General features: G+C 51.5%; 1 protein-coding gene across 1 annotated transcript in view; it reads left to right on the forward strand.

The window, feature by feature from the left end:
- Nucleotides 1-382: 382 nt before the first annotated feature.
- LOC116751150 (probable palmitoyltransferase ZDHHC11B) overlaps nt 383-27288 on the forward strand; it is a 28548-nt gene continuing 1642 nt past the window's right edge. The window contains 15 exon segments of the mRNA XM_032626584.1: nt 383-468; nt 898-1299; nt 1691-1792; nt 2814-2938; nt 3846-3944; nt 3947-3979; nt 7456-7568; nt 8456-8490; nt 11442-11532; nt 15491-15525; nt 20838-20901; nt 22766-22800; nt 23070-23339; nt 23688-23781; nt 26989-27061. Coding sequence (XP_032482475.1) covers nt 383-468; nt 898-1299; nt 1691-1792; nt 2814-2938; nt 3846-3944; nt 3947-3979; nt 7456-7568; nt 8456-8490; nt 11442-11532; nt 15491-15525; nt 20838-20901; nt 22766-22800; nt 23070-23106 — 1257 coding nt within the window. The 3' untranslated portion in view covers nt 23107-23339; nt 23688-23781; nt 26989-27061.

A 27288-nucleotide genomic window follows, 5' to 3' on the forward strand; every position in this document is an offset into this window, starting at 1 on the left:
CGGTCCTTGGCTCTCACGCCCTCACCGTGGTCTCTGCGCCCCCTGGCTGGGCCGGGCCTCTGTTGCCCCACGCCTGGCACCCAGGGCCCTGGGTGTGCACTGGAGGCTGGAGGACAAGGGAGACCAAGCAGCTTTGGCCAGACCGGCCCCCCACTGAGGCTCGCCGTGCAGCAGGGATGCTTGGTCCAGGCAGGACCGCGCCTGTGAGCACGAGCCCCAGAGCCCCAGGGCGGCTCCACTGAGGCTGAGCATACAGGCAGGGCCAGCAGGCCGTGGACCCCGACGGCGGTGCAGCCTTAGAAGGACCCCAGAAGGGGGGCCTCCTTGCTCAGAGTCTGCACTGCCGGTGGGCCTCTGTACAGGCACCGTAGACCCTGTGCACATGTGGCCTTGCCACGAGACCCTGTGGGTGGGCGGAGAGAGGCATCTCCCCACCACGCCCAGGCCGCCCTCGCAGGAGCTGAACCTGTGAACCCGAACCCTCCTGGCTCAGAACCTTCCTGGGAAGCAGGGCAGGGCTGATGGGGAGGCCAGGCCGACACTTCCTCCCCTTCTGTTTGGTTTCCATGGGGACAGTGTGTCAGTCCCTGAAGAGGAGGTGGAGAGGGTGGGATGTGAGGAACTGATTTTACCGTGGGAGCCCTGGAGGGCGTAGGCCTGGGGGTTCCTGGCTGGGGGGAGAGAGCGAGACAGAGACAGACAGACAGACGGCCCCGGCCCACTCACCACAAAGGCTCACTGGGGGTATTGGAGCCCTCCCTCTCTCCCTCCCTCCTTCTCCTGATGGCACACATGCTCAGTGTGGCCTCCCTGCCCCAAGGAGCTCCACCACCCGGCTTCGGCACCAGGCTTGGTGCCCGCGGACGCACACAGGTCTCTCCCGCTGTCCCGGTGAAGCTCCACTGGGGTTGCGGGGCCACGGCCTCCAGCGGACCCTGCTCTGTCCCTCAAGGACAAAGGACTCGGGTGGGTTCTGCTGGGCACGCCGGGGCCAGAGGGGCCACTCCCATCCCCGGCCAGGCACAGGCTCCCGTGGCTGCCTGGGGCCTGGACACCTGGCCGCCTGGAGCAGAGGCCCCTTACGCGTGCCGCGCAGGCCGAGCTGTCCCTTGACTCCCCCCAGGTGACCGGCGGGATTTGTCTCTTCCACCTCTCGGTCCACCTGATTGTTCTTTCCATCGATCCGGCCGATGCCAACGTCCGCCTCAAGAACTACTTATGGACTGTGCCGACCTTCGACCGGTCCAGACACGCACATGTCATCCAGAGGCAGCATTGTCACCTGTGCGAGGTAGCCGTGTGGGTGCCCGGCTGTGTGAGGGGCCCCCTGCGCCGTCCCGCAGGGGTGGGCTGGGCTCAGGCGCACCTGGTCCCCAGCAGCCGATGGGCACCGCCCCTTTTGCAGAGAAGCGGGGGCCCCGACACACAGCCCCCCGCCAGGCCGGGGCAGGAGCGCTGTAGCCTTGGGTCTCACACAGGCCTCTGCCCCCGACCGGATCACAGCCCGGGGCTGCTCAGGGCCCCAGGGGTGTCAGTAGGCGGCCAGGAGGGATCTGACTCAGCCTCCGGGCCTCAGGCCCTGGCGCCTTGTGGCCGCCGCGCCCGCCCGGGGAAGGCACCCACCGCGTGGGGTTGGCCCTGTAGGCAGATAGGGGCTCTGACAGGCTGCCCCTCCCAACCTTCCTTCCAGGACTGTGAAAGCCAAGCATTGTAGCACCTGCAACAAGTGTGTCTCAGGCTTCGACCATCACTGCAAGTGGCTTAACAACTGCGTGGGGAGCAGGAATTACTGGTGAGGGTTCTCCCCACCCGGGACGTCGGGCCTGGGGCGGCACTCAACCCTCACGCGGCTCGCTCCTGCCTCCTCCGGGACGTGCCTCCTTAAGGGGCCTCCTAACTGGCAGAGCACCTCAAGGTCCACCTGCCATGGGGACGGGTGAGAGGTGTGGCCCTGCCGTGCAGAGCACCGAGGGGGCCGGAAGTCCCGACAGCGGCTCCGAGCGCGCAGAGCTGGCTGAAGGGCTCTCCTGGCGGGCGCCTCCGCATGTCCACCGGGCAGGGTCGGCAGGACGGGGGGTGGGGGGGCCTGTGCGGGGTTATCCGGGGCGTTGGGGGAGGACCTCAGGGCAGGCATAAGGGGACTTCAGGTGAACTACAGACACTGTTTAACACTGAAAATGTTGAAGGTATAACAGCGGAAAGACTAAAGGAAGGCGTTTTAGTGGAACCGTATTCCAGGAGTTGCCACCCAGGCTTTATTTGTTCTGATGGGAAGACCATTCTCCGTGTCTTTTGTGCGCAGAGCGCAGCAGTGATTTGGGTCTAAAACCGAAGCACGCAGCCCTGACGGGTGTGCCTTTCGAAGGCAGTGTGGCCCTGCTCCTCGGCGCTGGCGTCAGTACCCCGGCCGGCTGTGCCCTTGGCGGTGGCTGGGAGGGAGCCGGGTCTGAACCAGGGGGCCCGGGAGGGACCGGCTTAGACCAGTCGCACCCTGTGTCTGAGCCTCCGTCTCCCTCTTGCGAGCTGGGGTGCTTAGCGTTAGGGTTAGGGCCCTCCTCAGGCCTCCTGTAGGACCGAGTGAGATCTCAGGTGCGTGTTGTGGAGCCGTGGGTCTGTGCGGTCACCCCGAGAGCAGGAGAGAGAAGCCCAAAGGCTGGGAGCCAGAGGGGGAAGGGCTGCGGGACGGCGGCCGGGGCACACCCTCAGCAGGGGCGACCCCGGGTCGCGCGCGCTGCCCTGGGCCCCGGAACGCGTGCCGCCTGGCTCCCCGGGCCCGGGCTGTGCAGCCGCCCGAGCAGGCTCCCCTCCCGCAGGTACTTCTTCAGCTCAGTGGCCTCAGCTGCGGCCGGACTGCTGTGCATGGTCGCCACGCTGCCGTACGTCTTCACCCAGTACTTCATCAACCCCGCCGGGCTGCGCACCGACCCCCACTATAGGAGTATGTGCCGCCCCGCGCCCAGGCCTGGGCCTCCCCTCCCGCCCCCTTCCCTTTGGGGGGCCACGTAGGGCAGCCCGGGGTCGAGCAGCTGTCCAGGCTGAGTCGTGGGGTGAAGACGCTTGAGCTGGAATTCGGTCTTCACTGGCCAGCACACGACCCTTCTCTGTTTTTCTTCACTGAATTGTTGGAAGCTGCGTGGCTGTGGTGTCAGGTCCCCTTGGGTCACAGAGGACTGTATCCTGGAAATGCCTCAGGTGGTGGCTCTGACCTTCCAGCTCTAGTTAGAGTGGGGAGGGCCCAGCGGGGCAGCGCAGTGGACGCTGGGGTCAGGCCCTGTGACCTGGGCACCTAGTTACCCTCTCCCAGCTTTACCTTTCAGATCCATAAAGTGGGTCGTGATACCCACCGCAGTCAGGAGGGGCTGCAAGGGTACTTAGGTCAGGCAAAGCACACCTGGGCAAGGAGGAAGGGCTCACCTGGGCAGGGAGGGGCTCACCTGGGCGGGGGAGGTGCTCACCTGGGCGGGGGGGGGGGGGGGGGGAAGGCTCACCTGGGCAGGGAGGGGTTCACCTGGGCAGGGAGGGGCTCACTTGGGCAGGGAGGTGCTCACCTGGGCAGGAGGGGCTCACCTGGGCAGGGAGGGGCTCACTTGGGCAGGGAGGGGCTCACCTGGGTGGGGGAGGGGCTCACCTGGGCGGGGGGGGGGGGGGTGTGGGAGGGGGGGAAGGCTCACCTGGGCAGGGAGGGGCTCACCTGGGCAGGGAGGGGCTCACCTGGGCAGGGAGTCACTCCCTCAGGCTGGTGTTCCCTCCGCCACTGCCAAGCTCCGTCCCCAGGTACTCACCTGACGAGAGGTGCTACCTTGTCCACAGGAGCTGGACGCGTGTGCCTCTCCCCCTCTCCACAGGTGTCTCCGACCAGAACACGTGGCTCCTGCTCCTTCCGCTCTTCCCCGTGAGGACGGGCACGCCGGCCTTCCTGGGCATCGGGGCGCTGACACGGCTGCTGACGGCCACCTCCTCCTTTTCCACCTCTACTTGAGTGCGTGCCCCCCGTGTTGGCCAGCCTTTGCCCTGTGTTCACGTGGGTCCCCGGGCAGGCAGCCTCCGCCAGAAACAAGCTCAGAGCACAAAGGACAAGTGACAGGAAGAGAAGAAACACCCCACGAGGGGCAGAGGGCTGAGTCCTATTCCAAGGCCTGCGGAAAACATCAATCAAGGAGGTTCAAAAAGTGGTCAGTTAAGGTGTTCAGAGATGGAAAGGAATAGAATCTATGAGGCAGGAACAGGACACTGTGGAAAAGAACAGGGAGATTTAGAGAAGCAAAAACCAGAAATCCTAACAATGAAGAGCATTGAACTCAGCCATGGGGTCTCCACTAACCAAACTCGCTTGAGGGAGAACGGGTGGTTTTCTCGTGTCCACACGGCAGCTGCCCGGGGCAGGCTCCATCTGCCTTTAAAACGAAGGGAGGAGGCCTGTCCTGCACCCTGTGAAGATTTGGTTCGGAAGCCACAACCATCACCAAGCTCTGCGGCCCCGAAGGGAAGGCGAGGGGCCTGTGGTGGCCGTGCCGGTGCTCTGGCGCCCACCATCCCCCGCTGAGCCAGAGACGAGGGCAGAACCCGCCCTGGAAGCCCCAGAGGGCTCCCCCAGCTCCTGTGTGCACGGCGGGGCCCGCAGGGCCCTGGGCTCGGGGCCGGGGTGCGTCTCGGGGGCCGCTGCGTCTGTCCAGGCGGAGCGCGCCCAAGCGCTGCTCTGTGCGCTTCTGCAGCTGTTGGGGACGCGGTGAGTCCGCAGGAGTGAGGAGGGGCCTGGAGAAGTCAAGCCCACAGGACTTGGCGGCCGGCTGGACGTGTGAGGACAGGAGTTCCAGGGGCTAGTGATGCCACCGTCACCGAGGGTGAGGACACACAGGAGGCCTGTACCGGGGGAGACGTGCTGGAATCAGGACCGAGTGGGTTTCTTTTAGGGTCTTTGAACCTCCAAGAATGGATTTCCAGGAAAACGCTGGGCTTTAGCTGTTGTCAGTTACAGTAAAAGTACCCTAGAACGTATCTACTTAACATCCTCGCTCAGACTCAGCGCGGCGGCGAGTCAGAATTCAGTCCAGGCTCAGCGCAGTGGCGAGCGCTCAGCGTGCGATCGAGTGAGACCCTCGGGCTGGAGGCTCAAGGAAGAGCCGGGCGCCGCGAGTGGGAGAGAGAGCGCCGTGGAAGGTGCTGAGGGAGAGGATCCTCCGGCTGCCCGGGCCGGCGGGTGGGCACTGCAAGGCGGTGGACACAGGTGGACCTTCCCCGGCGCAGCTGGGCTCCGGCCACGGCCCCCAGGCCGCGGGGCGCGTGGGGCTCTGCGTCCGTGTCCCCTCCTCCGCTTCGTCACTGCGGTCCGATCACCGCACCTCACACCAAGTGCAGGCGCCGGAGGCACGCAGGGGCACCTCACAGTCTGGATTTGGTGGTGTTTGTGCAAACCCACACAGGAGAATGAATATTTTCATGAGAATACAAACGGGGTCAAGTTTACATCCTCAAAGTGTGACACAGGTTCTGAGGGAACGTGTGTAGTTACTCAAGAAAGATAAGGCAAACGAAGCAAAAGCCCTTGTAGGAGCCCCCAGGGAAGGGGGCGGGGAAGGCGTCCTGAGCCTCAGGCCCCCGCGGGGGCAGCAGCCGAGCGGGCCTCGCGGGGCCTCGCGGGGCCTTGTGGGGCCTCGTGGGGCCTCGTGGGGCCTCGTGGGCCCTAGTGGGCCCTTGTGGGGCCTCGTGGGGCCTCATGGGGCCTCGTGGGCCCTTGCGGGGGCCTTGCGGGGGCCTTGCGGGGCCCTTGCGGGGCCTCGTGGGGCCTTGCGGGCCCTCGTGGGCCCTAGTGGGCCCTTGTGGGGCCTCGTGGGGCCTCATGGGGCCTCGTGGGCCCTTGCGGGGGCCTTGCGGGGCCCTTGCGGGGCCTCGCGGGGACTTGTGGGGCCTCGTGGGCCCTAGTGGGCCCTTGTGGGGCCTCGTGGGGCCTCGTGGGGCCTTGTGGGCCCTTGCGGGGGCCTTGCGGGGCCCTTGCGGGGCCTCGCGGGGCCTTGTGGGGCCTCGTGGGCCCTAGTGGGCCCTTGTGGGGCCTCGTGGGGCCTCATGGGGCCTCGTGGGCCCTTGCGGGGGCCTTGCGGGGGCCTCGCGGGGCCTCGCGGGGCCTTGTGGGGCCTTGCGGGCCCTCGTGGGCCCTAGTGGGCCCTTGTGGGGCCTCGTGGGGCCTCATGGGGCCTCGTGGGCCCTTGCGGGGGCCTTGCGGGGGCCTTGCGGGGCCCTTGCGGGGCCTTGTGGGGCCTTGCGGGGGCCTTGCGGGGCCCTTGCGGGGCCTCGCGGGGCCTCGTGGGGCCTCGTGGGCCCTAGTGGGCCCTTGTGGGGCCTCGTGGGGCCTCATGGGGCCTCGTGGGCCCTTGCGGGGGCCTTGCGGGGGCCTTGCGGGGCCCTTGCGGGGCCTTGTGGGGCCTTGCGGGCCCTCGTGGGCCCTAGTGGGCCCTTGTGGGGCCTCGTGGGGCCTCATGGGGCCTCGTGGGCCCTTGCGGGGGCCTTGCGGGGCCCTTGCGGGGCCTCGCGGGGCCTTGTGGGGCCTCGTGGGCCCTAGTGGGCCCTTGTGGGGCCTCGTGGGGCCTCGTGGGGCCTCGTGGGCCCTTGCGGGGGCCTTGCGGGGCCCTTGCGGGGCCTCGCGGGGCCTTGTGGGGCCTCGTGGGCCCTAGTGGGCCCTTGTGGGGCCTCGTGGGGCCTCATGGGGCCTCGTGGGCCCTTGCGGGGGCCTTGCGGGGGCCTTGCGGGGCCCTTGCGGGGCCTTGTGGGGCCTTGCAGGCCCTCGTGGGCCCTAGTGGGCCCTTGTGGGGCCTCGTGGGGCCTCATGGGGCCTCGTGGGCCCTTGCGGGGGCCTTGCAGGGGCCTTGCGGGGCCCTTGCGGGCCCTCGTGGGCCCTTGTGGGGCCTTGTGAGGGCCTTATGGGGCCTTGTGGGGCCTTGTGGGGCCTTGTGAGGGCAGGCGGCCCTCCGTCTGCTCCTCGAGCGGCAAATAGGCTTCTGTGGGTGGCCCTTTTCGCTTTTCAGAAATGATGGTCAACCCTCTGTTCTCACGTCTGTTAGTTTTCAGGGAACGTTTGGCCCCTCCGCGAAGGCACACGGGTGAAGCGGGCACAGAGCATGCTTTCGTTAATAGTGCTTTTCTATTGACAAACGTGTTTGAGAGTTTCTTCTAACAACCTGGGGTCCTTCCGCCACGTGTGAGAGCTGGTGTCTCACCTTAATTAAAACGGAGCTGGGCTCAGCCCTCCCCCGTCCACCTTGGCTTTACGGGCCTGTGAGGGACACAGGGCCATGGCTCCCCTGCCCGGGACAGGGCTGGTGGGCCACTGCTGGCCGCGGCCCAAGGCCAGCCGGGCTTGGAGTGGCCTGGGAACCAGCCCCCAACGCCCCGGACCACGGAGGGCGGGCCGCTCTGCAGCTGATGGAGGGTGACTCTGCCCCTTGCCTCCTTCCTCCTTTCTAGGGGCCAAGAAGCTGAGCACATTTGAGTACATAATGCAAAACGACAAACAGCAGAGCTCGAAGCCCCCGGCAGTGAAGAGAGATGTGACCCCACAAAGAAAAGGGTTGTCACGGGTACTGGACGTCTCTCTGCTTCACCATCCAGGTTCATGCAGGGCTGGGGCAAGACCCAAGGTCACCTTGCAGCTAGGACCACTTAGCCACAGTCCTTCGCTTCTGTGTTGGCACGTGTGTGTGGCTGTATGTGCACGTGAGTGAGTCTGGCGTGTAGTGTGCGTGTGTGTGTTGTATCATTTCCGAACTCACTCTCCACAAGGTCAAGCCAGCAGGGCCGACTCCTTGCAGGTCGCCCATTTCTGCAGCTGCTGCTCATCAAGGCTAACATTCACTCTTCAAAGGTCACCATTAAGCAAATGAAAAGATAAGCCACAGACACAGATAATTATTTGCAAATCAGATACTTGTACCCAGAAAACGTAGAGAACTTTCAAAACTCAATTATAAGAAAATCGACCCAGATTTTTAAATGGGCAAAAGATTTGAACACACTGCACCAAAGGGGATCTATGGGTGGCAGATGAAAAGAGGGTCAACATAATTCATCGTAAAGGAAACACGAAACCACAGTGAGACATCACACATGTCCATTAGGGTGGCCATAATCAAAGAGACCAGCCGCAAGTGTCGGCGAGGCTGTAGATGGCGGGCTCACACATTGCTGGTGGGGATGTGAAACTACATCACTTTGCGAAGAGGTTTGGCGTTTTCTTAAAAAGTGAAATATATACGTCTCAGTGACCCAGTCACCCCACTCCCTGTCTCTTGCCAAAGAGAAGTGGAAACGGGCACACATGTGTAAGGGTGCGGGGAAGGGTGCCCCCCCTCCCCTCCTGTGAGGTCCCTTCCCAGGACCCGGGAGACTCTGAGGTGCCACTGCTCCAAATCGACTGAAAGTGTCAACAACTTGCTTTCATTTTATAACTTTCCTTTGTCTCCCACAGCAGCTGGATAACCACCTGAGATCACCTGTGCAGGGGTAAGTCGTCATCTGCCTAGAGCACCTATATTCTCCTCTTAACTGGCTTACTTTAAAATGTCTTTCTTAGCCCAAGGAACATCCTCCATATGCTTTCCTAATATTTTCGTAATTTTTACTTGCTTTCTTTACACTTGGTTTTTAAACCATCTTCTGTTTATTTTTGTATTTACTGAAATAGCCAAGGTTGTTTTATTACAGCCTAGCTGTTGGTTACCACCTCATTTGTTAAACGGCCCGCTTTTCCTCATCAAATCGAAAGGCCGTTTTCCTGATACCCCGAGCTTCCGCAGGCTCTGGGCTTGTCTGCTTCTGGACACCAGTCTGTCCCTCTGCTGAGTGTACTAAGGGCACTGTGCTGTTTTAACGACAGGACTTCATTTAGCTACCTTTTAATATCTAGTAGGTGAATGCCTCTCTTAAGATTTTTGTTTTTCATTATTTTGACAATTCTTTCCTGTATTTATTTTTCCATATAAACTTGAAGATCATTTTGTGCAGTTCCAAGAAACCTGGAGTTTGAACTGGAGTTACGTTAGGTGTGCACTTTACGTGGGTGGGACAAAGGCTGCCTCCCCACCTTCACAGCTCAGCGTCTGTGTGGGGGACAAACCAGGAAGCCAGTCTGCGGGTGGGGAGGTGCGCTGGAAGTGCCGGGCACACCCTAGTAGGCTCCTTCTTCCCAGAAACCTGCAGGGGAAGCTCCAGTGTTCCTGGCAGGGAAGACTGGCCCAGGGGTCCTGGAGGGCTTCACGTCTCCCTTGCCACAGCTCAACTGGCAGAGAGACTCAGAAAAGGAGAAGTGCACCATTAGTCAATTCCCCCAAAGCTGAGAATTGCTGCAGATTTTTGCTTGGTTTAATAATCAGGGCATTATAGTTTAGTGTGAAAGAACATTCCTTTTCAAATAGCCCAGTTTTTTTTTCTTCTAAACTTATTACAAACCTGATTGGCACTGGTATTGTGAAAATCTAAGTCATTTTGAATTTCACTTTCAAGTGTCTATGGTCCTTTAAATAAAATCTAAGAATATTTTTTCTTTTATTGCTTTCTGGCAAGAATGATAGAAACCTAGCTGGAATCAGCATGGTATCCTTAACTCTAAAACCAAACCTAAACAAGACAAAAACCTAGTTTTTTTTCAGATTGCCTAATCAATGCGTATTCATTATAGAAAATTTGGAAACTGCAAAACTTCCCAGTGTAAATATGAACATCCCTTCTTGCCCACCTCCACCAAGTGCCACTGTTGGCATTTTGATTAGTATCTTTTAGGTCTTCCTTTTAAATATTTTTTGTGTGCATTATATACATGATGGGTTTTTTTCTTTTTCTTTTTCTTTTTTGCGGTACGCGGGCCTCTCACTGCTGTGGCCTCTCCCGTTGCGGAGCACAGGCTCCGGACGCGCAGGCTCAGCGGCCATGGCTCACGGGCCCAGCCGCTCCGCAGCATGTGGGATCTTCCCGGACCGGGGCACGAACCCGTGTCCCCTGAATCGGCAGGCGGACTCTCAACCACTGCGCCACCAGGGAAGCCCATGATGGGTTTTTTTCTAAAATTATAATCATATTGTAGAACTCTTTAGAAGTCTTTTTTAAAAACTCCATATATTGTGAACTTTGTTAACAGAAAAAAATAATGATTTTTATGAATATAAATCATGCCATCTTTGGAATGTACCGTCTTCCTCATTTTTGGAATACTATTCTTTATTTTCAATCTAATCTTTACTTCTGCATCCCTTTATTGAAAGGGTTGACTGTGTGAGAAGTGTGATACAACAAAATACAAGTGTACAAGCCCTCCAGACCCAATGGGCAATAAAACACCAATGACCTTTTTCTGCTGCAGAAATGTTCCTGGGGTGACCTGGGAGTCAACCTAACAGTTAACGAGTAGACACAGCCCGATTTGGGGGAGTTTGCTGAAGTAGGTCCTAGAAACCCGGGAATATGTTTAAATCACAAGACACTGAAGTGTCTCACAGGCGTGTTTTGGTGGAAAACACTGTGGGACTTTGTAAAGTGTGTCTCTAGTAGCAGTTATCAGACCAGTTTACTGGGAGTGCTTCTTCTCTCCTGGACTATTTGCTTGCCGTGGAACAGTAAATAGAATGGATTATATCGATAGAAATTGACCAGCTAGGATGAACATACAAGTGGGGGCAGGACCACACACAGGCAGACACTTCCTGTCTGATTTTAGAGGCGTGGCCTGTGCCAGTTCCCATTGCTACACAGCAAATCCCCACAGACTTAGTGGCAAAGACGACGCGTGAACTCGGTTCCCGCAGTCACACGCCTGCGGGCGCATCGGGCTCTGCTCGGCATTTCACACGGAGCCGCCAGGGCTCCTGGGGCTGCGTCCTCTGCAGACGGTGGGTCTTGAATGTTGACAGAGCCCGTCCCGTCCTCACGCTCCATCTCTAAGTCGGTAGTGGAGGGCCGAGTCCTCCTCGTGCTTCAAACCTCCCCGACTTCCCTCTTCCATGTTCCTCGGTTTGTGGAGGTCCGTGTGATGACACTGACCTACCTGGGCATCAAAGACAAGCCTCCCATATTCGTTTCCTGGAGCCTCTGCGGGAAAGTGCCACAGAGTGGCAATGTTGTGGCCCCGAGGCACGTCACCGTGCGCTTGTAAAGAGCCCCTGCACCGCTGCTGCTCACAGACTGGCAAGTGTAGCTGTCCGTGGGGGGGGGCTCAGTGGGGCGAAGCCCGCCTTCCTGGCATCCCACCGGCAAGCAGTCATGGTCCTTTACATGCACAGCCCCTGCAGGCTGCTTTACATCGAGCGTTCCCACGGCCTCCCAGGGCTGCTGCTCTAAGGAGGAAACGGCAGCATTGACGCTGGTGTGAGGCTTTGCAGCCTTACCCGCCCCGCATGCGCTCCTGCCCCCAGCCAGCTCCCTCCTCGCTGACCTCAGTCTTCCCTCCCCCTGCCCCATCCTAGCAGCAAGAAGCCCAAGGAGTTCCTGCCAACTTCCATGCACCTGAGTCTGTGCTCCGCCACCGTAAAGCCAGAGGACACGTCGTCATCAAAGGTAAGCCCACGGCCACCAGCGTGAGACTCACGACGGGGGTCAGAGCCGAAGGTGGGTCTTAGGCCCTCCAAGAATGAGGGCAGAGCAGTATTTGGAATTGCTTGTTTGATGAATTGAAGCATTGATGTTGTTCCCAGGGATGCCCCTCACATGGGAACAAAGGTAGGTGAGGAATAGAAGAGAAAGTGAGGGACAGAACTAACTGTGGGGCTTGTATTGTGTGTGTGTGATGTGTGAGTGTGATGCGTGTGTGTGATGCGTGTGTGTGATGCGTGAGTGTGATGCGTGTGTGTGATGCGTGTGTGTGATGCGTGTGTGTGATGTGTGAGTGTGATGCGTGTGTGTGATGTGTGTGTGTGTGTGTGTGTGAGTGTGATCTGTGTGATGTGTGTGTGTGAGTGTGATCTGTGTGCTATATCATTTCCATAACTTCGCAGGATCAAGCCCGCAGGGCTGACTCATTGTAGGCCCTCCCAGAGGTCAGATGCCCCGGGGGTTTCTGGTGGGCTACTTGTGAGCAGGCGTTACTACTCTGCCAGTTTCTGAAGGTTGCTGGTGACTTTATCTTCTCTGTGGAGGAGCTTCATCTCACCACAAACCCTGAAGGGCGTCAGAGAAGGGGGGTCCTTGTAATAATTTAGAAATAGCAAGAGGGTCAGCACCCACCTTTAGCAGCAGTGAGGTTGTCGTCAGTCCTTTTCCTTGCTTGCACTTGCGCTAGCAACTTCTTCTAGAAGTTCGGAAGCACGTTTCATGGAGAGTGTCATCCTGCCCACGCCCCCAGACTCAACCACCAAAGGTGGACTTCACTGCAAGCCAGGAGCAGGCGTCTGTGGGTTTCTCTGCTGTCACTGAAGCCAGGGTGACCCTATGTTCCCGTTTGCCTGTGACAGTCCCATTTGACACCTGCCGCCAGTCCTGACCCTGTGGTCACCACTCTGACGGACACTTGTCATTGATCATTATGTTAAATCTCACTAAGAGTCTCCTGGACACATTATTATATCCACTCGGCGGCCAACAGGGGAGAACGAGGCAAGCTCAACTCCTAAGAGCAAGCAGATCTTCTAAGACTCTGAGACTTGAGACCTTTCTCTCTCCTGCACTGGAGAACACATTGTCTTTGGCATTTAAGAACATGAAATACCAAATTACCAATGCACAGGTGACTTTCTAATGCAAAAATATAACATTATGGGTTTGGGTCTCTTAAACTTGTCTATACTTAATTGTAAGTGTTCTAAGGTTGAAATATGCTTTATTATTTAAGAAAGGGATTTACCATTCTACTTAGTTGGTACAAATTACCAAAACCGATTCAAGAAGAAATGGAACATTCAGATGGTCATATAACAAGTAAAGGCACTGAACTAGGGGGCTTCCCTGGTGGCGCAATGGTTGAGAGTCTGCCTGCCAATGCAGGGGACACGGGTTCGAGCCCTGGTCCAGGAAGATCCCACGTGCTGTGGAGCAACTGGGCCCGTGAGCCACAACTACTGAGCCTGCGCATCTGGAGTCTGCGCTCCGCGACAAGAGAGGCCACGACAGTGAGAGGCCCATGCACCGCGATGAAGAGTGGCCCCCGCTTGCCACAACTAGAGAAAGCCCTTGCACAGAAACGAAGACCCAACACAGCCAAAAATAAAAATTAATTAATTAAAAGAAGGCTCAACATTTAAAAAAAAAAAAAAGAAAAGAAAAAATAAAAGACACTGAACTAGTAATTTAAAATTCTCCACAAAGAAAATCCTAGGCCCTAATGGCCTCATTGGTGAATTCTAACTGTTATTTTAAGGGGAAAAAAACCCCAAATCAATTATGCACAAACTTTCAGAAAATAGAGGAGGAAGAAATACTTCCCTGCTCATTTCTGTGAGGCTAGTACATAATACTAAAGCCAGATAATGTCATCAAAAAAGAGTATCATTAAAAAAAAAGAGTATCGTAAGCCAATATCACTCGTGAATACAGAGGCAAAAGTCATTAACAAAATATTAGCAAACCAAATGCAGTCACATGTATACAGAACTATACACTGAGACTAAGTGAGGTTTAGTCCCGGAATGCAAGGTTGGTTTAACATCTGAAAACGTATTAATGTAGTAAACATATTAATAAAACACAATAAACATACAAGCACGTCAATCAATCAGAAAAAGCATTTGCTAGTAACACATCTAGTTATGATAAAATAATTTCCCAACCTAGGGGGGGAAACACCCTAAATCTGATAAAGAACACGGGTGAAACTTACAACTAATTCATACTTACTGCATACTGAAGGCTTTCCCCTTAAGATTGGGACCAAGACAAGAATGTCCATTCCAAACTTCTATTTGACATTTTACTGAAGTTCCAGCCAGTGCAGTAAAGCAAGAAATATAAGTTAAAGGCGTATAGATTTGAAAATGAAACGGTGTTTATTTGCAGGAAACATGATCCTAACAGATCTGCAGAAACGCTCGTAGAAATAATAAGATAGCTTAGCAAGGTGGTAGGATATAAAATCAGTGTTGAAAACCGAATTCCATTTCCGTATACTAGCAGTGAAAATTCTGAAAATGCTCTTAAGAAAACTATTCCATTCACGGTAGAATCAAAAAATAATAAAATAACGAAACAAGCACAAAAATCTGTATATGTGAAGCTACAAACTATTGCTGAGAGAAATTAGACACAATCCAAATAAATGGAAAGATTTACAATATTTATGGATTGGAACACTCAATATTGTCATGATAGAAAATTGATCTACAAACGTACATGATCCCCATTGAATTCCCAGCAAGATTTTTTTCTTTAAGGAAATAGCACACTGTATGTGGAAATTCAGAGGACGTAGAGTGGCCAAAATCATTTAGAAGAAGAAGAACCAAATTGGAGGATTTAGACAATCTGACTTCAAATTTCACTACAAAGCTACTGTATGGTTGCCAGCATAAGGATAGACATAGAGATCAATGAAACAGAATAGAAACTCCAGAAATAAAACCTTTACATTCATGGTAAATGGATTTTAAACAAATGTGCCAAGGCAATTCAATGGGGAGAAATGTGTTTTCAGTAAATGATACTGGAACAATTGGATAACCGCAAGGGAAAAAAAAAAAAAAAAAAGAACTTAATGTCCTACTTCACAGCATACAAAAAAATAACTGAAAATCAATCTTGGACCTAAATTTCAGGACTAAACTACAACACTTTAGGAAGCAAACAGAATAAAATCTTTGTGACCTTGAGTTAGGCAAAGTTTTCTTTAATATGACACCAAAGCACTATTAAAGAAAAATATGAAAAATTGGACTTCATCAAAATTTAACATATTTGCCCTTCAGAAGTCACCACCACAAAAATAAAGATATAAGCCACAGACTGGAATAAATACTTCCAAACCATATACTTGTATCCAGAATATATAAAGAATTTTCAAAACTCAATTATAAGAAAAATGACCCAGTTTTTTAAATGGGCAAAAGACTTGAACAAACCGCCCCAAAAAAGATATACGGGTGGCAAATATGCACATGAAAAGGTGGTCAACATCGTTAGGCATTAGGGGAATGAAAATTAAAACTAAAACAAGACCCTACTACACGTGCATCAGAGTGGCTAAAATTCAAAAGCTGACAATACCAAGTGTTGATGAACCTGTAGAGGAGTTGGATGTCTTAATACATGGGAATTTAATTGGCAGTTTCTCTAAAACTTAAATATATTCTTATCATTTGACCCAGCAGTCCCATTCCTGACTAGGAGAAATGAAGCCACCTCTGTACATGTAACATGGGTTGGGAGGAAAGATACTATCCCACCAGTGAGATCCTTTCCCAGGCCTCAGAAGCCCCTGAGACACCATTGCTTGAAATCAACTCTAACAGACTTGAATTTCTGAACAAGTAACCTCAACATCAACAATTTCTTCCTTTACAATTTTATTGATTTGTATTTATTCTCACAGCAACCAGTTGCCAGCCTGAGTTCATCTGTACAGAGGTAGGTTAGACGCTTACTAGAGTTGTTGTATCTATCTGAAAAATAGCTGTATTCTCTTCTTAACTCAAATTACTCTGAAAAATAATTCATCTGTGATGGAATATTTTTAAATAATGTGTAACACAATGTAAACTAAAATGGTTTCACTTAAGATTACTAACAATTATAGCCATTCACGTATCTCATTTTTACTTATCTTACTTGCAAAAACTACAATAATTCTTCTCGCCCTTCTTTACAACTAACATCTGAACTAATACACAAAAATAAGACAAGTCTCTTTGTTTTCTGTGCCAGTTGGAGCACATGGGCTCCGTTGAGTCTGAATGTCCTTTTGACAGCCTCTCCTAACATTAGGTTTCAATTAAGCTCCCGAAAGTCAGGCTGACTCATGTTGAGTCGGTGTTGAGTCAGTTAGATGCTAAGGTAAGTGACACTCTGCCCCAGGAGCACTGCACACACGCACATGACTTTTCACCTCAAAATCACAAAAGCAGAACATGGCCCATTATAAAGGTCATCACCCAGGGTAAGAACACACTTTAAGAGTACACTCTGTCTCCGTGATGAAATTGTATGCAGCCATGAAAAGTCGTCTTCTCACAGAAGGTGGAGAAACAGGGAATTTACTTGCAGTGTTATGGTGGGTGTTTTCACTTACTACGGCTGCCACAGCAAAGTACCACAAAACAAGCGGCTTAAGAATTAGAAGCATGTCTCACTGTTCTGGAGGCTGGAAGTCTGAAATCAAGTGTTGGCAGGGTGGGCTGGGATCTGAGGGTGGTGGGATCTGTTCCAGGCCTGGCTCCTTGGCTTGCAGGTGGTGATCTTCTCCCTGTGTCTCTTCACATCATCTTCCCTCTATGCCTGTCTCTGTGCACAGATTTCCCCTTTTCACAAGGCCACCACGGGTATTGGATTAGTACCCACCCTAATCCAAAATTTTTTATTTTATTTTATAATTTATTTTTGGCTGCGTTGGGTCTTCGTTGCCGCGCACTGGCTTTCTCTAGTTGCGGTGAGCGGGGGCTACTCTTCATTGCTGTGCGTGGACTTCTCACTGCGGTGGCTTCTCTTGTTGTGGAGCACGGGCTCTAGGTGCGCAGGCTTCGGTAGTTGTGGCACTTGGGCTTCGGTAGTTGTGGCTCACAGGATCTAGAGCACAGGCTCAGTAGTTGCGGCCCACGGGCTTAGTTGCTCCGTGGCAGGTGGGATCTTCCCGGACCAGGGCTCGAACCCGTATCCCTTGCATTGGCAGGCGGATTCTTAACCACTGTGCCACCAGGGAAGCCCCCATGACCTCACTTTAAGTTGATGGCTTCTGAAACACCCTGTCTCCAAATAAGGTCACATTCTGACATCCTGGGAATTACGGCTCCAATGCAGTCGTCCCTCAGTATCCGTGGGGGATTTGTTCCAGGAGCCCCTACGTTTACCAAAATCCATGGATGCTCGAGTCCCATAGGTAGCCGTCCATATCTGTGGGATCTGGATCCGAGGATTCAACAAACCACTGATAGAAATTTCAGTCCAAGTTTGGGTGAATTCTCGGATGTGAGACCCATAAATCCGGAGGGCCAACTGTATATCGGAAAAAACGCACGTATAAGTGAACCCGCCCTGTTCAAAGCCATGTTGTTCAAGGGTCAACTGCTCATCTGTTTCGAAGGGACAGAATTTAACCCACAGCAGTCTGCCTTCTAGCCCTCCAAAATCCACGCTCTTCTGTCACATCACAACTTCCCCCAGTTCAAGCATCAGCTCTAAGTCCCAAATCTCACCACCTAAATCATCCAAATCAGAGATGGCTGAGACTCAGCGTATGATCGATTCATCCTGGACAAAATTCCACTCCATCTGTGGACCTGTGAAACCAGGAAAGTTATTTGCTTCCAAAATACATTGACGGGACAGGCATAGGCTAGACACACCCATTCCAGCAGGAAGAAATCAGAAGGACAAAAGGGTCACCAGTCCTGAGCAAATCTGAAACCCAGCAGGGCAAATTCCTTAGATTTCAAGTGTTGAGAAAAATCCCCTTTGGCTTGGTCATCTGTGCTATCGCCAGGCCCACCAGGTGACGGCCCACCACGCCCTGCTCCATGCCGGGAAGCTGGGCTTGTTATCCATGTAAAGGTGAGAGTTGGTTGAGATTAATACCTCACTTCTTCTTCATTATTGTATCTGTAACACATGCTCTTGCATCAATATAGGGACCATGGAAAACCCCCAACACCACCTCAAGGCTGATATCTGAGCAGCCGCCACCTTTGCTTTCTATCCATACACAAAAGCTTACAGGAAAAGCTCAAATCACGCCATACCTGTCAGTCTGCAGCTCCCTATTCTGTACCCCCAATGGTGTATTGTGGATGGCTTTTGTGACACCTGCACATAGACGTGCTTCCTTCTCGTCAGGAAAGTCATCCTCTTCCATGGATAGACCGTGAGTTCGTCAGCTACCCCCCGGGCAGAGCCTGAGGTTACGTCCAGCCTTGGCTTTTTTGGACAGTTTACCGGAAGCGTCTTTGTGCCAGTGTTGTTAGGTACAGTTGGTTTTATTTCTGTAGGACATCCATAGGGCAAAGGGCTTGGCTGTGCACAGGTCTTCAGGATTACTTTCCCCCAAGTTAGAGAAATTCACACTTGCATCAATTTCCTCGAAGTTTTCAATACAAGATACTAACAGTATATTTAGTTTTATCCAAATAAAACAAGTAATTGTTTCTATGTGCATTCCTCTTAATATCAGTGGGAATGTACATCCTTTCATCTGTGTTGACCATTATATAATTTCCCTTGTGTGCACTGCATTAGGTTTTCACATATTTTCCCCATTTTTATACTGGGGTATTTGTATATTTCTTAGCGATGTTAAGAGCTCTTTGCCTACTGAAGATACTGATTAATTCTTTGTTCTGTGTGTTTCAAATATATTTCATCCAGTCTGTCATTTAAAGAAATTCCTTTATTGTGTCTTTTGCAATGTAGAGGTCACAAATTTTTCTGAAGCTGAATTTGCCAAAATTTTCTTTTGTCTTGCTTTTAAAAGCCTTCCCTACTCTCAGTTTCTACAAATATTTTTGGAAACAGTGAGACAGGTAACAAAGTCATTTTATCCCAACGATACACCTCTTGGTTGCCACCTCATTTATTAAGTAGTCCACCTTCCCCGTGGAAGTGAGAAGCCCTCTCTTTAGTGTCTGGACCCATCTGCACTCATCCTGGATGCCTTCTTCTGCCTCATTTATCTCCTTCTACTGCAGCATCCCATTATTCCTGGTTAGACAAATTCCTATCAAGATGTTTTCATTTTTCAAAAATTTTGACAATTCTTACGCATTTATTTTTCCAGATAAACTTTGAAAGGGTTTTGTCCCGTTCCAAGACACCTGGGTTTGGGGTTGGCGTTGCCTTCAATATGGCTTCGCTTGGGAGAGACCATTGCTTCTTCCCAGCATCACTGCTCCACGTGGAAGCGCAGAGAAGCCTAGATTCATCTCTCCTCAGTGGAAAAGGGGCCAGAAGTGCAGCCCCCGCCCTTCCGGAGGGACGTGCTGGGAGCTGCGGACGGGGACTCTCTCTCCATCCTGCATCCAGCAGGGCAGAGAGGTTCCCTGGACCAGGAAAGGGGAGCTTAGAAGAAGTGCGCCACTAGGCAGTTTCTCAGATGCTGAGAATTACTTAGATTTTTGCTTAGCTTAACAGTCAGCCAGTAAATATGATTTAGTGTAAAAAGATCATTCGCTTTCAAACAACCCAATAAGTTTTCTTCTAAATTGACTTCCTGAGAAATCTGACTGGCGAGTCTATCGTGTAAATCCAAGTCATTATGAATTTCACTTCACAGCATCATCTAACCAGGACCCTTTAAGTGAACTCTGAGAACGTTTCCCTTTCATCCTTTTCTGGTAAGAATGATAGAAACTTAACCGGAACCAGGATGGTAAACTTTCACCTCAAACAAAATTTTTTTCAGATTTCCAAATCAATGCATATTTATTATAGAAAATTTGGAAATACAAAATCCCCAGTAAAACAAAAGACACTCAGAGTCCCCCACCCGCCAATAACTCTTGCTGGAATTTTGGTTTGTACCTTTTAAGTCTTCCCTTCTAATAATTTTTCTGTGCATTGTATACATAATGTTTTATTTTATAAAATAATGATCATATACAATTCCTCAGGAGCCTCATGTACTGTGAAGTTCATTCTGTTAAGAGAAAAAAATTGAGACATTTTCTTCTACTTTGGGCATGTATCATATTCGTCTTTACCGTCTTTACCGAATTCCTTTTCTTTTCCAATCCAGCCTCTACTCCTCCAACTGGAAAAGGAGCTAGCGTTATTTAATGCAAGGGTTAATGATGGGTAAAATGTAATACGAGTACAATGTAAGTTACAAATTCTCTAGATGAGATGGGAAGTAAATTACCAGTAGTCTTTTTTGTGGCAGAAAATGTTTCTAGGGTAACATAGTAGTTTGGATCCAGTTGAGGAAATCGGCACTTTTGATGGCCATTCCCAGCCTCACTCCTGCGGCTGACCCTGTTAGAGCAGGTCGGACCTCGGTTCACAGAGACCAGGGGAAATATCTAAGTCACGTGACACCTGCCAGAGGAAGAAATGCGCCCCATACGTGCCCGTGGATGTGACGGTGTTCTGTGGGCAAGTTGTAACGGAAAACCTCACGGAGGACTTTACAAAGTGTCTCTTGCTCTAGCAGTGGTTATCGTACCATTTTCTGAAGAGTATTTCTTCTGGACTGTTCATCTGTTCTGGAATGTTAAATGGATGGGATGAGAATACGAGCAAGGAATCAGATCTTACACGTGAAGACACGCATCGACACTTACTATCTCACGGTTTCCTTGGGGCAGAAACCTGGTCGAATGAAACTGGGTCTCTTCTCTGCACCCCACAGACAGCAACCGTGTGTCCCCAGGTTTCGTTCATCCCTGGAGGTCCTGGGGGAGAAGCCACTTCCAAGCCCACTGGGGACAGTGCCAGAATTCCCTTCTCACCTTCTCTCCTCCCCCTGAATCGCAAGTCAGCAATGGCAGTTTACGTCCTTCTCACGTTCAGATCTGTCTGAATTATGCTTCTAGTGCAACAAATCCTCACAAACTAACGGGCTTAAAAGAGGAGGCGTTTGTTCTGTCTCGGTGTCAGAGGCCAGACTCCAGGGCTCAGCAGAGCTGCTCTCTCTCTGAGCCTTGTACGATCGCGCAGCCTCTCACAGCCCATTCTGAGCCCCCAAAGGTCCACGTTTGCCGATACGTGTCCTTTCTTCCTTCTGTATGTCCCGCCAGCATGAAGCTCACAGAACAGGACCCCACCATCAACATCCCAGGCGAGAGCTCCTCGGGGCTGCAGGTAAGTGCGGCGCGGGGCCAGGGGCCGGACTCAGGGACTCGATTGTTTTAAACATTTGTAGTGTTCCCGGGGCTGCTACTCTAATGGTACGTTCCTACGTCCATTCTTACATCCAGACGGGCATCCAGATCTTGTGTTAGGCCAAGTTTTCTTTTATATGTTGCCAAAATCACTGTCTATGAAAGAGAACAATGGCATGTGTGTACATGGTGAGATGATTGCATCTCATGTCGTCACCTTGTGTGTGTGAGAGAGAACCTTGAGATCTACTCTCTCAGCAAATTCCAAGTACAGTCACCAGGATGCACGTTAGATCATGAGGTTTATTTTAGAAGGTCTTCCCTTTGGGTAAACCTATTAATAAACTTTTGGTCCCAGGAATTGCACTCCTGAGAATGAAAATAGACTCTAAGGCTTCCTGGGTTCAACCCAGTTCTGCCGGTTCCCTGGGCAGGGAGCCCTGTGCGTGTCTACTCCCGTGCAAACCTCTACGTTTATTGGTGATGATTGCAGAGGTGCTCCACTAGCACAGCACCCAACACGTGGGAGCATGCAACTGTTTCTTACCATTAACTTGAAGATCCAATCATAAACGTGGACAAAGCTCTATTGCAAAGATGTTCACCGTAGCATTGTTTATAATGATGAAAAATCTGAAATAATCTAAAAATCCAAATTCAGGTGAATGATTAAGTAAAATGGGCTCTGAAGATGAAATAATGAAGTTAAATGCTTCTGATGTAATAAGTGGGGAAAAGCAGTATATAAAATTACATATATGGCATGTTTGCAACTGTGTAAAACAAAAACCAAATCCTATAAGTGGGGGGAAAAGTGACAGAAAATGCATGAAAATGCATTAGAATGATTGAACTCTGGGTAACTTTTGGTTTTCTTTTTCTATTTTCCAAAGTGTTATCTGTGGTTGCATGATTTTTGAGTAAAAATACGGGAAATATTTAATTTTTTAGGTTAAAAAAGGAAGAAAAAGAACGAAAATGATACATTGGACATCATCAAAGTTTGGGTTAGGGTTAGGGTTAGATTTGAACAAACTCTTTACCAAAAGGGATCTATGGACAGCAAATAAGCCCGTGAAAAGAGGCTCAGTATCACTAGGCACTGAGGAAATACAAATTAGAACTGCAATAAGGGATCACCACATACCCGCCAGCGTGGCTATAAGCAAAAAGTTTACTGATACCAAGCATGGTGAAGAGGCAGAGGAGGTGGAGGCCTGTGCCCTGCGGGTGACATGTGGAAGACGGGCCAGGCCGGCAGCGCCTGGGGTCAAATACATGCTTTCACGTGCACCAGCCGCCCCACTCCTGTCCACACCAAGCAGGAGTGAAAACACGTGCACGTGGACTTCTCTGCTTGGGCTGCAGAGGCCAGGCAGCCCAAACTACACGTTTCTTTTCTTACAATTCTGGAGGCTAGAAGTCTGCAGTCAGGCCATAGTCAAGGTTGGCTCTTCTGAGCATCTCTCCTTGGCCATCACACGGCCTTCTTCCTAATCTCCTCCTCACGTGAGAAAACCAGGCACAGTGGCCTATACGACGCACCCGAATGACCTCATTCCACATTAACTGCCGCTCTAAAGGCCCTGTTTCCAAATACAGTCACAAAGTCACGAGGGGCTAGGACTCCAACATAGAAATGGAGGGGATGCAATTCAGGCCAGAACCTGAGGACTGGGGGTAGGGTACCGCCCACCAGGGATCCTTCCCTGGACCTGGGAGCCCCTGAGGTAGCCTTACTCTAAGTCCACTTACGATGGGCTGGATTTTGCGGAAGGTAAGTTCCATGTCGAGGGCTTCTTTCTTAACCTGGTGAATCATCATTTACTCCTTTCCCCCCACAGGAACTGGATGGCACCCTGCGTTCATCCACAGTGGGGTAAGTGTGAGCTTCCCTACCTGACAAAGGGCCGTGTACTCCTCTTAACGCAGATTCCTGAGGGCAGTGGTCATCTGTGATGGGGTATCTGGGGGAAGACATAATAGAAAATACAGTTATTCAGGTAACTCTGTGACACTGTCACTCACGGCTGCCCCCCAGCCTGGAAAGTCCTGAGTTCTCCCTGTCACCTTCTTTACAACTGACACCTGAGCTAATGGACACATATGAGTCACGCTCGTTTGATTTCTCTCTCTGTGAACATGTAGGACGCCCTTCCGATGGTTTTCGATAGTGCCGTCCTGACGCAGGCCTGATTCCAGTGGGCGCTGAATCTGTTCGCCTTCCAGGAACATGGGCCAGCCCACTGCCCACCTTCCTGCCTCAAGGGCAGGAAGTGGCCCTTTACAAAGGCCCTGACCCAGTTTCAAGCACACGTGTTAAAGCGTATGCTCTGTGCCCTGGCAAAACTGTGTGTGGCCACGAGAGTCTTGTATCTCAGAATAGCGTGTAACAATGAACACACTCACAACCTGACGGTAAGTAAATTACTCTTTATTCACTTACTCAGCAACAGGGAGAGCTTTAAATAAAAAGCTACTTTTATAAAACATTTCCTATGTTGTAAGCATTTGGAGATTGCACGCTTACCCTCCAAGCTCAATCACTTTCATCTGGTGTCATTTAATACAATTTAAAATAAAAATTAAAAGGAACAAGTCGTTTACTTGAATCTCACCCACCAAATACACACACGCACACACACGCACGCACATGCTCACGCACCTCTCCAGCCCTCTCCAGGCCACTGCATGTGGCCTCCTTCCGTGTCCCCCACATGCCACCCCCCGCCTCCCCGCTGATTCTGTTTCCCATGACCCCAGCAGAGTGAAGTGGAAGAAGTTCCTGCTGCCACCGTCCAGGTGCTCAAGTGTGACCTCCCTCAGGACCATCCGCCCAGAGAGCTCCCTAAAACTCCAGGTGAGCCCGGGGGACTGACCTCTGAGCCCCAAGTGCAGAGTGAGGCTCTGTGTAGAAGTCAGGCTCCCCAGACCGAGGTTAGGATGGCTGCTTTGCCTGTGACCCAGGAGTGCTGGCTGCTCAGGGCAGCCCAGCTGAGTGCAGAGCAGCAGAGAAAGGGGGGCCAAGGCTGTTCTTGGCCGCGGGATGGTGTGTGTGTGGTAGAAGCAGACGGACCCCAAAACGGAGGCACCACCAGCAGCCCTTGTGGGAGTCCTGATGTCCACAAGCAGCTTTGAAAGACTGTCTAGTATCTTTTCATTTTAGCCTGAAGAATTTGGAGGGGCTGTGTAAACCGTGTTAAGTCTATTGGTGATAGATTCCCTCAGCATTTGTTTGCCTGAAAATGTCTTAATTTCTCCATCATTCTTAAAAGATACTTTCGTTGTGTATAGAATTCTTGGTTGGCAGGGTTTTTTTTCCTTCGTGACATTATGTCACCCCAATGACTCCTGGCCTCCATGGAATCTGATGAGAAACCACTGTTTATCACACTGAGGACCCCTTGTTTGTGATCAGTTGCTTCTCTCTTGCTGCTTTCAAAATTCTCTCCTTAGGTTCTGAGAATTTGGCTGTAATGTCTCAGCGTGGATTGTTTTAGTTTATCTTACTTGAAGTTTGTTAAGCTTCTTGGATTTGTAGATGCATGTTTTTCATCTTTGGGAAGCTTTCAGTCATTACTTCTTCAGGTATTTTTCTGTTCTCTTCCCTTCTCCCCTCCTCCTGGGACTTCCCCATATGTTGATACCTTTGATGGTGTCCCACAGGTCCACCAGCCTCTGTCCACTTTCCTTCATTCTTTTTTCTTTACGGTCCTCAGACTGGATAATTTCAGTTTCACCAAGTTTTCTGATCCTTTTTCCTGCCTGCTCAAATATGCTGATCTCCTCCAGTGAATTTTTTATTTCGGTTTTCATATTTTTCAGCTCCAGAATTCGTTTAGTTTCTTTTTCTAATTTCTACCTCTTTATTGACATTCTTATCTGTTCATACACCATTTTCCTGATCTCCTTTGATTCTTTGTCCACGATGTCCTCTGCCTCACTGAGCATTTTTGAGACAGCCAATTTAATATCCTTGACTATTAATTTGAAAGTCTAGGCTTCCTGTTTCTTTGTATGTTTTATAATTTTTTGTTGAGAACTGGATATTCTGAGTATTATAATGTGGTAACTCTGGAAGTCAGATTTGCTCCTCAGGGATTATAGATTTTTGCCTGTTGAAGGCTGGAACTATGTGTCTGTGACTTTTCCAAACTATTTTTGCCAAGTGTGTATTTCTTGTCACTGAAATTTCTCTTGCGTTATCTCTGTGGTCAGCTAGTGACCTGACAAAGACTTCCTTAAATGTCTGGCTGCAAATAGAGGGGAAAGGTTCTGTCTCTTTAAGTCCTCCAGAAGGTGGCACTGACGGAAGCTCTTGCTGCCAAGGGGGCCAAAACCAAGGCAGGCACCTGTGCCTGCCCCTCAGGGCAAGGCCAGACCAAGCAGAACACACAACCCCAAACTTGCGGAGTGCATCAGCCAGCTGCTCCGGGAATGAAGGTTCTGCCCGAAGCCGCAGCAGGACTAAACAACAGAGGGTGGCAGCCGCTCCCTCCCCCACAGACGTTACAGCATCTGATCGGTCTCCAAGTGTGAGATGGGTGACTGACAGCTCCTTTCAGCATGAGGGTTACCTCAGTGGAGGACGAACTCTAAAGCTTGCGACTGCACCCCTTTTCCGTAGCAAACCATTGCTGCACTTTTGATACACAGCCTTCTTCAACACAGTCATCAGCCACATCCTTCCCCGCAAATCTCCATTCCACAGTCGTCCACTGTTTCACCTACCTGCTTTGTCCGGTTTTTATTTTCATTCCAAAGTAATATTTTGTTTCCCCTTAGTTCCAGTAATTTTTAGATGGTTTGGAAACACCTCACCTCACCTTTGCTTCCTGGGCAGCACTTCCTCTGCGTATTTTTTCTCACGCTGCCCTGTCTCTACCAAGATCACTGCTCCAGTGCTTCCATCTGGGGGCAGACACCCCGCTGTTGCCTGTGGACTCAGGAAGGTTTGTAGCAGTGATCGTTCTGCAGTGGCCCCAGCAAGTTATCCATTGAGGGTAGTCCCCCCAACCGTAGCAGCACCCTGCCCACCTCACGGTGGGTTCCATGTGGGTCTCTCCCACCTTCCACAGCACACTCCCCTGACCATGTCCTTCTGTGCCCATTTGCTTCCACCTCTTTGGGAGTTGTCTTTTCTGGCCCAGCAAGGGTTTCCCTTCTTGTTTTCCCCTGAAGTTATGTCTTTACCCCTTTATGTATCTATTTATCTATTGACTATAATTTTAAAGTACTGGATCAGGGAAGGGAGACTCTAGCATATTTTAGATATGCTGTTTTGATTTAGAAGTCTCCTAGTGACATGTTTACTTGTAAGTCTTTCCAAATTTTCAAAGAGCAATTTTGCATAATCCCAGTCTCTGGTTCATGCCACATTCAGCGCTGAAAGTTGAAATGATCACCATCCCTGACCCTTTGGCAAGTCTGGCAAGAACCATGGTCACCCTTCCTGTTGGCTAGCTGGCAGACGTGGGACAATAAAGTCATCAGTCTGCTGGGCCAGGTTGGCACCAGGGCAGGGAAAAAAATGCCTGTATTCAGATGTGGGTGTGAAACACTAGGGGCTCCCTGGTAGCCAGGCCCCAGCACCACGGAGCAGCGAGTTATATGGAGAAGTTGCCAGGTTTGCGGTGACCTGTGTGTGCCCCAGGCACCCCCCGTTTGTCGTGCTGGGAGCCCACACAGGTCTCCTTGGCTTCCATGAGACCCTCACACACATTAGGCAAAGCACACTTGTCTTTATCCTGATGTACGTGCCGGAGAAAAAGCCAACATTCTCCACCAGAAGCAGTGGTGGTTGTAGCCACACAGAGAGATGAATGCTCTGAGGCTCTAGAGGTGACCGACTGCCCACATCTCGGAGCTCGTCCAGGGGAGAGGCAGGCTTGTCTGTCTCTAATGCTCTGAGGCTCTAGAGGTGACCGACTGCCCACATCTCGGAGCTCGTGCAGGGGAGAGGCAGGCTTGTCTGTCTCTAAAACATCCTCTTGTCACTACATTTTGTCCCCTTCGGCAGTTTAACAAATACTGCACCATGTATTCCGTATTACTTCTCTTTCTGTAGGATGCAAAGGATCGACGAGACGTAAGGCAGCTTATGGAGGGAGACATGGCTGAAAACCAAAGCTCAGCTTCAGGTAAGTTATTGGGCAGTTTGGGTCAGGTTGAGCTCTACCCAAGTGTGATTTTCTACAGAGTTAAATATTTTCTAAGGAAAAAAAAAAAGGAGAGAGAAATCAGCATGGAAACTCAGGGCTGGGACGCTTGTCTCTGTGACGTGTCCGCAGACAGCCCCCGACGTCCCATGTGTTTGCCCTGCCCCACTCTGTGCCAAAAAGCCATCCAAGGGGTGGAGCTGGACACC

This window comes from Phocoena sinus, chromosome 3, assembly GCF_008692025.1.
Source record: "Phocoena sinus isolate mPhoSin1 chromosome 3, mPhoSin1.pri, whole genome shotgun sequence".
NCBI lineage: Eukaryota > Metazoa > Chordata > Mammalia > Artiodactyla > Phocoenidae > Phocoena > Phocoena sinus.